This window comes from Phymastichus coffea, unplaced genomic scaffold (assembly GCF_024137745.1).
Source record: "Phymastichus coffea isolate CEN01 unplaced genomic scaffold, Cenicafe_Pcof_1.1 PCOF00043, whole genome shotgun sequence".
NCBI lineage: Eukaryota > Metazoa > Arthropoda > Insecta > Hymenoptera > Eulophidae > Phymastichus > Phymastichus coffea.
The window spans coordinates 921,234-933,728 of record NW_026706854.1 but is presented as its reverse complement, the minus strand read 5'-3'; the positions used below and the strand labels follow the sequence as shown (position 1 = coordinate 933,728).

The 12,495-nt window shown below is 43.1% G+C and overlaps 2 protein-coding genes across 2 annotated transcripts in view; one reads left to right on the top strand and one right to left on the bottom strand.

Moving 5' to 3' along the window:
• The window catches only part of LOC131664368 (probable chitinase 10), a 22,856-nt gene extending 17,373 nt beyond the window's left edge, over positions 1-5,483 (top strand). Inside the window, exons 5-17 of the mRNA XM_058935407.1 lie at positions 19-198; positions 315-438; positions 773-1,082; positions 1,684-1,834; positions 2,207-2,485; positions 2,615-2,832; positions 2,947-3,101; positions 3,223-3,363; positions 3,475-3,622; positions 3,967-4,152; positions 4,238-4,360; positions 4,448-4,649; positions 5,275-5,483. Of these exons, the coding sequence (XP_058791390.1) occupies positions 19-198; positions 315-438; positions 773-1,082; positions 1,684-1,834; positions 2,207-2,485; positions 2,615-2,832; positions 2,947-3,101; positions 3,223-3,363; positions 3,475-3,622; positions 3,967-4,152; positions 4,238-4,360; positions 4,448-4,649; positions 5,275-5,483 (2,426 nt within the window). The remainder of the gene's footprint in view (positions 1-18; positions 199-314; positions 439-772; positions 1,083-1,683; positions 1,835-2,206; positions 2,486-2,614; positions 2,833-2,946; positions 3,102-3,222; positions 3,364-3,474; positions 3,623-3,966; positions 4,153-4,237; positions 4,361-4,447; positions 4,650-5,274) is intronic.
• On the bottom strand, positions 5,481-12,495 carry LOC131664367 (chaoptin-like). Its single transcript, XM_058935406.1, has 12 exons — positions 12,047-12,495; positions 11,591-11,765; positions 11,381-11,528; positions 11,007-11,117; positions 10,066-10,484; positions 9,525-9,995; positions 8,852-9,443; positions 8,580-8,776; positions 8,206-8,518; positions 7,707-8,148; positions 7,116-7,632; positions 5,481-6,384 (listed from the first exon to the last, which is right to left on the bottom strand). The coding sequence occupies exons 1-12, from the start codon at positions 12,062-12,064 to the stop codon at positions 6,068-6,070; spliced, it is 3,720 nt and encodes a 1,239-aa protein (XP_058791389.1). The 5' UTR covers positions 12,065-12,495; the 3' UTR covers positions 5,481-6,067.

Here is a 12,495-nt window from a genome sequence, read left to right as displayed (position 1 = left end):
CCGAAACGTCGATTACAGGTGGCTGGTCGTTCGGCACGCAAAAGTTTAAGGAAGTGTCGGCGACTAGATATGCCCGACAGACCTTCATCTATAGTGCCATACCGTACTTGCGCGAGCGCGGTTTCGATGGCTTGGACATGGATTGGGAATACCCCAAGGGCGGCGACGACAAGAAGAACTTTGTCCTGCTGCTGAAAGGTACGGCGAAGGCGAAAGGAAGATAACAGCGAGGAGCGCGGCTTTTCCGGGAAAGCTGAGAAATGGCCGGTCGCCAACTACCGCGGAGTGAGTAATCGTTTTGTTGTGTTTTGCAGAACTGCGCGAAGCATTCGAGGCCGAGGCTCAGGAGCGCAAAAAGCCGAGACTGTTGCTGACCGCCGCCGTGCCGGTGGGACCGGACAACGTCAAGAGTGGATACGACGTGCCGGCCGTTGCCAGGTAAAAGTCCCAATGGCTCTAAGCTCGCTAGGGCGTCGTTGTTGAGTAACAACCAATGATATACCTTAATGTCCAGCGGAACTCGATTGACAATTGCCGGCCGTTTGTTCACCGGAGCTTGCTATACGAAGAAACGGGCGCTCGTTAGATAATGCACGTTAGACTACGCGCGTTTCGTGGAATGTTCGCTCGGCGACTTACAAACGCTCGATCGACTTTTCCCGCGAATAACTTTATAACTTTCCATCCGACTTTCCCGTAAATCGATCAAAAGCACAATTGCCTATCGCCACGATGAATCGCCATTACACGATCGCTCGTGAAAATGATGCAGTTACCTGGACTTCATCAACCTGATGGCATACGATTTCCACGGCAAATGGGAGCGCGAAACAGGACACAATGCACCCTTGTACGCGTCGTCGCTCGACAGCGAATGGCAAAAGCAATTGAGCGTCGACTATGCCGCTGCGCTATGGGTACGACTCGGTGCGCCCAAGGAGAAACTCATCATCGGCATGCCAACTTACGGGCGATCCTTCACTCTGTCCAATCCAAATGCCTTCAAGGTTCATTCGCCGGCGTCTGGTGGTGGTAAAGCCGGAGAATATACCAAGGAGTCGGGATTTCTAGCTTATTACGAGGTTAGTCTATCAACTTTCACAGCTCTCCCTGTCCCCTTCGAGTGATCTCACTAAAAAATTCGACCCACACAATTTTATATGGTACGTCGCGATAATGACTGCACTTTCATTCGAGCATAATATCCCGTGTCGGAAACTAACGATGCTCTCCATAGATAACCGTTTGATTAAACATGTCGCTCAGACAGGAAAGAAAACAAATCTATCCGCGGCTCTCGTACGTCGCGGGCTCTCCGTGAAAATCAATTTCCTATTTGTCGCTTTGATGAGTTGGTAAGCGAGGAAAATCCGTAGCAAATGAAGTAGATTGATACGCTAGTCTCTTTTATATGGATTATTTTTTAATTTGAAAACTTTCTCCGCAGCCCAAACGGGTCCTGTGCACGCGCGTTCATTGACTTGCACGAGACGTTGACCGTACAATTCGAATCTCGAGCACAGTGTAGTTTAAACCCAACATTTTTTTCTCTCCGCCGTTCATCGATATTTCAAGGCGAAGTGACATATTCAATGAGCACCGACATTATCTTCAAACATGTTCTCTTGCTACGCAAGCAACGCCGACAAAAAAACTGTATTTTCCCTTTCAATTTTTCGCTAGATCTGCGAGATGCTACTGAACGGTGCCGCCTACATCTGGGACGACGAGATGAAAGTGCCGTACCTCGTGCATCACGACCAGTGGGTCGGCTTTGACGACGAGAGATCCATCAGAAACAAGATGCGATGGCTCAAGGATAAAGGATACGGAGGTACATAATACACGCTTCAGTCTCGCGTACTCCTACACACTCAGCGTTCTTGCGAAATTTTTCGCCACTACTAGACTATTCTCTGATTTTTTTTTCTCCATTTCCATGCACGAAGCGAGACCGTGTGGATAGTGCTCGCAAAGTTCCGTAATAGCTTACCTCGTTTTCGTAATAACTGTGTTTTCTAACTCAGCGCGCTAGCAGCGCGTTTCCGTAGAAGAGTGCATACTTTTGTTCTTTTGCTTCGCACTCTGAAGATATTTGGCTCGTTCGCCGCGTAGCCTCCACTTAGAGACGCGTATGATTTGAGCGTGACGACGAGTCGAAAAACAGTAACGATGTTGCGAAAATTAATTAGAAATCGTATAATAGGTGCCATGGTATGGACCGTCGACATGGACGACTTCAACGGCACGACCTGCGGCAGTGGAGTTAAGTATCCGTTGATCGGTGCGATTCGCGAGGAACTGCGTGGAATTTCGCGTGGCAGTAATGCCAAAGACGTTGATTGGAGTGCCGTAGCCACAACTATCACCGAGGTAGTGGTCAAGAAGCCCGAAGCCTACAAAATTTCCGTTTCCGAGGTTTTGAGCAAAGCTAAGAAGGTCAGCAAGCCAACTCAGCTGGTCATCAGTTCGCCCAATACCAAACGTGAGTTTTATTTGACGATCATATCAGATTTGAATGAAGGCGCCAAGTAAATCGTAGCGTCCGAGAGTTGCAACAACGCGATGTAAAAAGTATTCTCTATCACGAAAACCAACTGCTCGACGCTTTCAGAACGAGACGCTCAAACGATATGCTACCTGACCAACTGGTCGCACAAGCGGCCGAGCACCGGCAAATTCATGCCGGAAGACATCGACACGAGTCTGTGCACCCACGTGATTTACGCGTTCGCCACGCTTAAAAATCATTTGTTATCCGAGAGCAACGACAAGGACGCCGAAATGTACGAGAGATTGATCGCCCTCCGCGAGAAGAACCCTGACATCAAGGTGCGACTTGGGCTGTACAAAAGCGATCGATGATCTCGCGTATGATAAATCGATCGATAGCGAACGCGCGCATAAACGGTGGCTTTGCGATAAACGCTGTTCTTTCTTATCTAGATTCTATTGGCAATTGGTGGCTGGGCATTTGGCTCGACGCCATTCAAGGAACTGACGAGCAATACCTTCCGCATGAACCAATTCGTTTACGAGGCTATCGACTTCCTTCGTGAATACAAATTCGACGGACTCGACGTCGACTGGGAGTATCCACGGTAAGCTTTTGCTCTACGTCTGCTCTCCAAATTAACTGTTCACCGAGCTCGATAACGCGATATACTTTGCCCAATGAATACCCAATGATTTCGCTGTTGTTTTCTTTCTTAATCGTCGCAGAGGCGCCGACGATCGTGCGGCTTACGTGAATCTGTTGAAGGAACTTCGAGTAGCTTTCGAAGGCGAGGCCAAAAGTGCCGGTCAGCCGAAATTGCTTCTCTCGGCTGCTGTACCTGCCAGCTTCGAAGCTATCGCTGCCGGGTAAGTGTGCATATGAACTTGCCAACTAACCACGTATCGTCGTTTCATTTCTGTGATCGACGGGCATTTTCACTTGTCATGTGCATTAATTCCACGCGATTTATTTCTCAGGTACGACGTGCCCGAGATTTCTAAATACTTGGACTTTATAAATGTCATGACTTACGACTTTCACGGACAATGGGAGAGACAGGTTGGACACAATAGTCCTCTGTTTCCCCTAGAAAGTGCTACCAGCTATCAGAAGAAACTCACGGTGGTAAGTGCTTTTCTCCGCTTAAACGCTCAATAAATATGAAAATCAACAAAAACGCGTTTGAGATCTATGTCTCGTCGATAGTGGCTTATTTTTTTCTCCGTCGATCAAATTGTCATTCGTGTGGTTTTTGATTTCGAATGAATTAAAATGTACTACGCTCTCTATAAACCACAGAGAAATGAGAAAAAAACTACTTTGTACGCTGGATCATGATTTTGCCATTCTATCGACATAATATAACTATTTTCGATCAAATTAATAGCAACTGATATCTACATTGAACTGTTTCGAAAGAGAGTGAATATTGAGTCACATCAATAAAACTAATATATGTCCATTCACAGGACTTTAGCGCGCGCGAATGGGTAAAACAAGGAGCACCAAAGGAGAAGCTAATGATCGGAATGCCAACGTACGGCAGATCTTTCAGTCTTGTTGACAAGACGAAATTCGACATTGGAGCTCCGGCTTCTGGAGGCGGCGCTGCTGGTAATTACACAAACGAGCCCGGCTTCCTCTCTTACTACGAGGTAATTAACCGACATCATGAATACTGAGTGCAGTGGATTTCATTTGTGAGCTGTTTGAAAAAGATGTTAATTGTGCTTGCTATAGGTCTGTTCATTCTTGAACGAAGATAACACGACGTTGGTTTGGGACAGCGAGCAACAAGTACCATTTGCTTACAGGGACGACCAGTGGGTCGGTTTCGACGACGAGAGAAGTTTGATCAATAAGGTAATTTAAATATTACGAAACATCTTTTTCGCAATAATTGCTTTCTTTCGTAAACGTATGCAATAAAAATGTGGCTTCTTGGCGTAGATGAACTGGCTGAAGGAAGAAGGTTTTGGTGGAATAATGATATGGTCAGTCGACATGGATGACTTCCGAGGATCATGTGGTAATGGAAAATTCCCTCTGATCAGGGCAATGAAAAAAGAACTTGAAAACTACGCAGTGAAGCTCGAGTACGATGGACCGTACGAGAGTAATGTGAGAGGCGGAAAGTATACCACCAAAGATCGTAAGTTTATTTACAATCTCAATATTCATAATATTTTTTGGCAAAGAATTTTGAGGGGAAGAGAGAGAAAAACTTTCACATTATACAAAATGTTTCTTTTATTCGTGTCCGCTTAATTCGTAAATATCCACAACATACAGTTTATAACTTTATAGTTTACATAGATTCTTAAAAAATTATTAACAATATTCTTCATCGTTTACGTTTAAGAGAACTAATTGATAACCACTACTATACTGAGCAAAGCAAACTTTGCGTCGACAAAAAGTGATCGAATTATTACTATATTTTTCGAATTAATCGCACAACATAATCACTAAAAAAAGGAATAAACAGACATATGTGTGGAAGAATTCATACAAACTACTTGTACATACATGACAAGATTTCTATGCTTGTTAAAGCTTTGTTTGATTAAAATTTTGAAATACTTATTAGATTTAATTTATAGTGCTGTCGCATCGAAAAAGTATTTATTCTAAATTTAAATATGTTTACTAAAGCAATATTGAATCGACTTTCGAAATTCATAGGATTCCAACTTAATTCTACAACAACATAGATATGTATTTTATTACGCGCGAATTCCAAACGTCGTTTAACGAATCTTACTGAAATATTACAGCAAACGAAGTAACCTGCGACGAAGAAGACAATCACATCTCCTACCACCCAGACAAGAACGATTGCACGATGTATTACATGTGCGAGGGTGAACGCAAACATCATATGCCTTGTCCTGTGAATCTCGTTTTCAATCCCAACGAGAATGTCTGCGATTGGCCAGAAAATGTCGAAGGCTGCCTTCAACATACGCAAGCACCGCCCGTCTGATTGTCGTGAATCGAATTACGGACACTCATACACGCACACGCAAACACATTCACCGAGGCTCTTGTTGCCTTTTTTATCTTTGTGCGCCTGAATTCTGTGAGCAAGAAAAAACCACTGACAATCTTTCGCACGGAGATTGCACGGAGTTTTTTTTAAATGTATTTATTTGAACGGAGGGGGAGACACTTTATAGGATAGGACATATGGAATTGTAAAGGTGTATTCTCGAAAGTGCAATTGAACACGGCGCTTTTTTTATTCTTTCTTTATCTTCATTTTCGAGATCGAAAGCTCCGAGACGATCGAACGCTGGATTTATGTGAATATAATGTTGCGCGCGGACAATTGCAAATCATTTATGTTTCGTCATCAAAATCGAAGTTTGGTGCTGATGTATCATGATAGTATGAACTATCCAGTGCCGTACAAAATCGAAACGCTTTTTTACAGACGCCTTTCTAAATAGGAAAATAAAAGAAAAATCAAATGATAATTATGCATCGTTTGGGAGCCTTCGTCTGGACGATCAACAAGCGCACGCGCGATCATTGTTCGTTCAGCGTAAGATCCATCTCCGAAACGAGCTACCGAGCAATAAGAACAAGCGCAACAACAGCCAATACTAGCAATCCCATGCGACTGTGCTCGGTAGCGACGCTCAATGCCGACGCTTGGCAAGCAGTGCTCGGCGCTCCGAGATTCAGCAGTGCCCGATCTGCCGGGTAAAGTTGAGTGGTTTCCGTGCAAACCGCTCGACCTGCATAAGTTCGCAGTTGACGAGCGTCCGATTGCGAGGCTGTGTGAATCTGCCGTGATTCGCGTAACCATCTCCGTAGCCACAACGATAGCCATGCTATTTCGCAGTCGCATTCCAGTGGGTTGCCCGATAACTGTAGACCACCTGAAACATGTATTTGCACGGTCAATGATCGCTTCGTGAACGAATTCTGTTTTCTTCAATTTTTCGACAATGTCGCGTGATTTTATATATCCATTATTTGGCTTTTTTTGCCTAAAATACGCAATTGACTTTAAACAGTACAAGCGAAAAATTTTGAAATTGTTGCGATTACAATATAAAACTTATACTTTACGCTGCTGTATAGATTGTTTTATGTAAGAATTTTTAGAGTGAACAAAAAAATAAGAGGATTACGATTTTATTCTTTACGTGTTTTAATTCGTTAAGTTTCTTGTAAGCGAACCTGCGAAATATAGAACAAGAAGCAGATCAGTTATATCTGATATCATTCGGTCGTAAGATAGAATTTGTAGCAAACTGATGAAATAAGAGTATTCTTTTCATTATACGTAGAACATAAGATTAAACTTATCATTGAAGAGAAGGACTAGAGTGCTTCTTGTTGTACTATTTAAACGAAAACACGCGTTACCTGTATGATAGTTAATTAGCACTGTAAAATATATTAAGGGCGGATTGACGACGTAGACGGAAAAAGTTATACATTAAATACTCGAAAAAATAAACAAAAACAACGATATTTTTATTAATTTTTTGTAGAAAAATCAAGAAAAAAGGCTTTGTATAAGGATGAAATATGAAACGTCTTAGAATAAATGGTGTATAAATTATTTGTTCGTTCACTTTTATTTTGGAAAATAAATTCTGACCTGAAACCATGTTAGTGCCGACAGTTTCCCACGAGAGATTACCATAAATAACCGACGGACTCAGCTCGTTGATATGATTGTTTCTGAGATCCAAAGTCAGTTGCGTCATGTGTTTGGTCAACGACGAGAAAATGTCGGACTGGAATCGTTCAACCTGCGTATCTTTAATCCTAAGAGTGAGCTCGGGACCTTCAATAGTCTTGAATGCATCCGCAGCGATGAAATGTAAATGTTGCCCAGTAATAGTCAACTCGCGCAACTGCTTTGTGAAAGCGTTGTGCAGTTGATCGGTGAGACGCGGTTCGATGACCTCGATCTCGACAACTCGCAGAGGCAGATTACTCAAAAAATTGCGAAGTCGAAAATTGGATGCTTCGGGCCACGTCTGCGTGCTGAGATACTTCAGGTGACTTAAGGACTTGAGACAGTCTCGGTCGACCGTGAGCGTGCGATTGAGATTGCGAATATTGAGCTTTTCCAAGCGCGGGAACCCAGCGAGAGTGTTTCTCGTTAACTCCTACAACAGATAGCAAATTTTCAATCGTTAGTTTTATTGATCGAAACTTTCGCAAATGAAAAGTTCAATTTCACCTTGATAGGATTGCCCGAAATATCCAGTTCTCTCAGCAAATTCAATCGCAAACCATCGAATGTGCTCAGCGTATTGTTGGTCAACAGTAACACTTTCAACGTACCGAAGTTCTGCAATTCGTTTTCACGTATATTGTCGACATTATTGAACGATAGATCCAAATAGTTGAGCGACATTAGCAGAAAGTGTGGAAGATTTTTCAATCCACAACTCGCCATACTCAGCCACCGTAGATCAGGCAAGTAGTGAAAAACTTCTTTGAAATTCGCTCTCAGATGATTTTCAGATATATTCAACGTTAACAGTTTGGCTAAGGAGACGAAGGAATTGTCTGGCAGAATCTGAACGCGATTATGAGCGAGATTCAACGACGTTAATTGTGAGGTAGGGAAGGACGTAGCGTCGAGGTGATCGATGAAGTTTTCCGATAAATCGATGCTCCTAAATGTGTATCATAATTCGATATCAAAATAATAATGACGTTGAAAATATACATACCTGAGTGTGTAGCCAACGTCGAGGAAAGGCGCCGAAGGTACGACGGTGAACTTGTTGCGACTCAAGTCGAGAATCTCAAGACGAGTGCCGGTAAACACATCGCGCGTCAAGGAACGCAGCCTGTTGTGCGACAAATTTAACGCTCGCAAGTTTCGCAAGTTTCGAAACTGCTCGTTTGTCAATTGTGCGAGCATGTTACCCGAGAGATCGAGTTGTTGCAGTGACGTTAATCCATTGAAGCTCTGTTTGCGCAACGACTCGATTTTGTTGTCCCGTAGAATCAAAGTGTTTAGATCGGCCAATGCAAATGTGCCTTTTGATCGATAGAATAGATTTAGTTTTCTTTGACAAAGCTAATTTGTTTAAGAGTTTACCTGGCTCGATAGCGGTCATATGATTACTTTCCAAATTAATTGTCTTTAAGTGTGGAGTATTGACAAACACATCCACGGATAAATAACTGATGTTGTTGAAGCTCAAATCGAGCCGCGTGATATTTATAATCGATATGCTTGAGTTCAAGGAGGATATCGAGTTGTAGGATACGTTCAGTAAAAACTCAGGTCCACCGCTGAAAACCAACGCGAATTTAATAAATTTCATCGTGCTACATTCAAATTGTTATTCAAGTTTTAAGATATCTCACCTGGTAGCGAAAGCCTCGAAATTCAAAGAAGTGAGCTTGTTAAACTCTAAATGCAAGAATCTCAACTCTTCCAAGCCGTTTAATGCATCCTTATCGATCGTCGAAATCCTGTTGTTCACCAACGAGACAGTGACAAGTTTCGGGCAATCCTTAATCGAGTCAGCGGCTAGAGCTCGAATTCTATTGCCCGTCAAATCGAGCGCTCTTAATTCGGTCAAGTTGTGAAAAGTACTTTCCGGCAGAACTTCCAAAAAATTATAACCCAGCTTCAAGTCTCGCAGCTCGGAGTGCACATCACCGAGGAAGAGTCGTTCGGGTAAGTCGTGAAGTCGGTTGGACTCGAGATTCAGATAGCGAAGTTGTTGAAACGAGTAGAACGTTGTCGGCTCGAGAGTATGGAAGTTATTGTTGTCGAGTACCAGCCAATGTAGATTTGATAGTGGACGAAGTGCTCGTTGAGGAAAGTGATCGGTCGAGAAAGCAAAACTCAACTCTAAGATTTCTAGACTATCTTCAAGACCTACAAATGCTTCGTCAGCTATGTCTGATAGATGGTTGAACGAGAGGCTCAATTCTGTTAGCTTCTTTGCGCCTTCAATGAAGAAGAAAAAATGCATAGTACGATTAAAATTAATTGACATGTAGATATTAACATACTCAGTACATCCGGTACCTCGAAAAGTATAAGGCATCAGTTGCGTCAATACGTTGTTTCTCAAAAGCAGTATCTCGAGATTCTCCGCCCAGTCGAAATCTTCCGGCTGGACCCTGTGGATCTTGTTGTAGCCGATATTCAGATGAAGCAAATTGACGTAAGCGGCAAGAGTGTCAGCAGGTACTGTCTCGAGGCCATTCGTGGCTAGTGATAATACTTTGAGTTCTCCTTCGATAGCGGCAAAACTCTCGTTACGAAGTTCACGTATTGCATTGTTCGCCAGATACAAGTAAGACATTCGACGCAGTGAGCTGACAGCTGACGGCAATCTTCTTATTTCGTTGTTCTCGAGCTCGAGATATTCCAAGCTATCCTCGAGTCCGGCAAATGCTGCGTGGTGAATTTGTCGAATGCCATTCGACGAGAGTCGAATACGTCGGATGGACATTCGAGCGAACATGTTCTTGGAAAGCTCGGTTAGGCGATTACCTACGTTGCCCAAACAGCGCTTATCATCATTCGGCAATATTAAAAAATAAATTGGACGACGAGGACCAACCTGAGAGATTGAGGTCTAAAATTCGAAGAGTCTTGTTGTCAGGCCCAGTGTAAACAACGCTCTCGATCACATTCTCACTCAAGTCCAGCATCTCCAGACCGTCGCTCTTGAAGTCTGGCAACTCCAAGTGCCTAATGTTATTACCCTTCAGATAGAGCCACGTCAATCCATGGCAATTAGCCAAACTCTCGGGAAAGCGTTTGAGCAAGTTCCCATTCAAACTGAGCGTGACGATGTTTGGCGGCATTGCGTTCTCGTAAAGCTCCTCGATATTGTTACTGTCGAGATTGAGCCAGTTCAGACTGCCGAAAGTTGAAAAACTCTTGGGGATATCAGTGATGGAATTGTCGCCGAAGAAGCCGTTGGTGAGCGTGTCGCTTACCAGACCCCAGTCGCCTTGCAGCGTCGTCAGATGATTGCTGCGTGCATATACAGATGAGATAAGCGAGCACATGGGCAATTGTCACTTGTCAGCGAATACAACACCAACAAATAGCGATAGCGCGATGATTCTTTTTATTATAGTCGTTTAAGCATTTCGGGTAATAGCCGGGAGAAAGGAATTATTTTATTGTCAAAGCGATAAAGCGACCGGTAATAACTTGAGAGAGCAAGTGATTTTGACAATTTACCCACGTATTAGAACAGAAAAGATCGTCGTGCGTGTTGAAATACGAAAAGAATATGGTAAACTGATTCTGTCGTAATTTTGGCATATCGACGCGTCGAGAGGTGAAAATGAGCGGTGTAAGCAAGCGAGCAGGTGATGCATTCGCATGTGATATACGATATACATGATCGATTATGCGTATCGAATGACGCACGACAGCTTCGTTCGAAGACAACGCTGACTCTTCTACTTGAAATCCACTAAATCATTTCGATCGACGTGTCTTTCGAAAGCGATTTGTAGCTTGAATGATAGACAAACTCGATTCTACCTGTGCATGTTGAGCCAATTAAGCCGATGTAGTCCTTGTAATGCCGCTAGTGGTATCTCTTCCAGCGAATTATAACTCAGATCCAGAGAGCGTAGAGTGTCGCTGACTCCCCTTAATCAAGGAGAAAAGAGAAGCAATTGTTAACTCACCGACAGCAATCAATTATCATTTATACACACGAATACTCTCAAAGAAGATACCACCAAGAGAATAATAACAATGAGTGTCGCTCGTCGGACCTCGATTTCATGAAAATAACTTATTCAACCTCTTTGTTTTTCAATTAAAAGCACAGCTAAGGAGCTAATCATATAGGATAACGCAAGAACGTATAAAAAAACACTACTTTCACTTTAAGTTTGTGAATGACTTACAGAAGCGATTTGTCACCGACGCTCATAAGCTGATTGCTAGCAAGCCCAAGTGCCTCCACTCCAGAAGTACTTGCCAGAGCTTCATTGTCAAATACCTGTAGCCCCGAGCCTATCACATCTAACTGTGCCACATAACTTATGGATACGTCTGCAGTGAACGGGCAAACGTTGAATACCAAATCAACAAGAAAAGCGGTATGTCTTCCATACCTGGAAATCTCGCGAAGGGTACACCGGTGCAGCCGACGTCCATCTTCGTGTAATCCTGATCGTCCTGCAGCCAACAGATGCACATCGCGTTGAAATTGCATGGCACGTCATTGCACCGTGTGCTTGTCGTCAGCTGAAGCAATATCAGCAGCAAACACTCGACCAGCCGCCGCATCTGCAAGCACGTACGTTACTTCATTCATTCACGCGGCCTCGATTCTAAACATCTGTTGACTTCCTCGTTTTAACGAAAGACTTTCGACATTTTTATACAATTATATCCGTTCAAATGATTTGTATTTGTTATTTATCCACAGCTAAATTAAATATTGCATTGATTATTCCATCGAATGAAATAATGAAATAATGATTCCATTTATTTCCGGTGTTTACAGAGGTTATTTCAACTACCTACACCATCGATCCTGCAGTTGCAATTAATTTTCATGATCTTACCAATGTGATAATTTTCATGGATAAGCCGTGATCTGATCCGTGCAGGATTATCTTGAATACGAGTCTAGTACTACATCACTATACAGCAACTCATTCACAAGCTAAAAAAATCGATGCGCGTGCGCTTATCAACGAAGCGCACCTGCAGCATCACTTGCAAGCTCGTGTTCGAAGCTTACTTACAACAACAATAATAGCTCATTTCACGCTATGCTCTAATCCTCCACGAGGTATTCACCAAAAAAAATTGTCCAACACTGCGTAAAAATATTTGTCGTGGGTGTTTCTACAAGCTCGCAAGCCTTCCCGTACAAACCTTGCCTGGCGACGTTCTCCTATACTACTTGTGAATGTTCAAGCGTTATTTACGACGTTCTCGACAAAGGTATGCAACGTCTTCGGCGAGACCATATTGTTAAGATGTCACTGAAGAGGACGATGAACCGCGT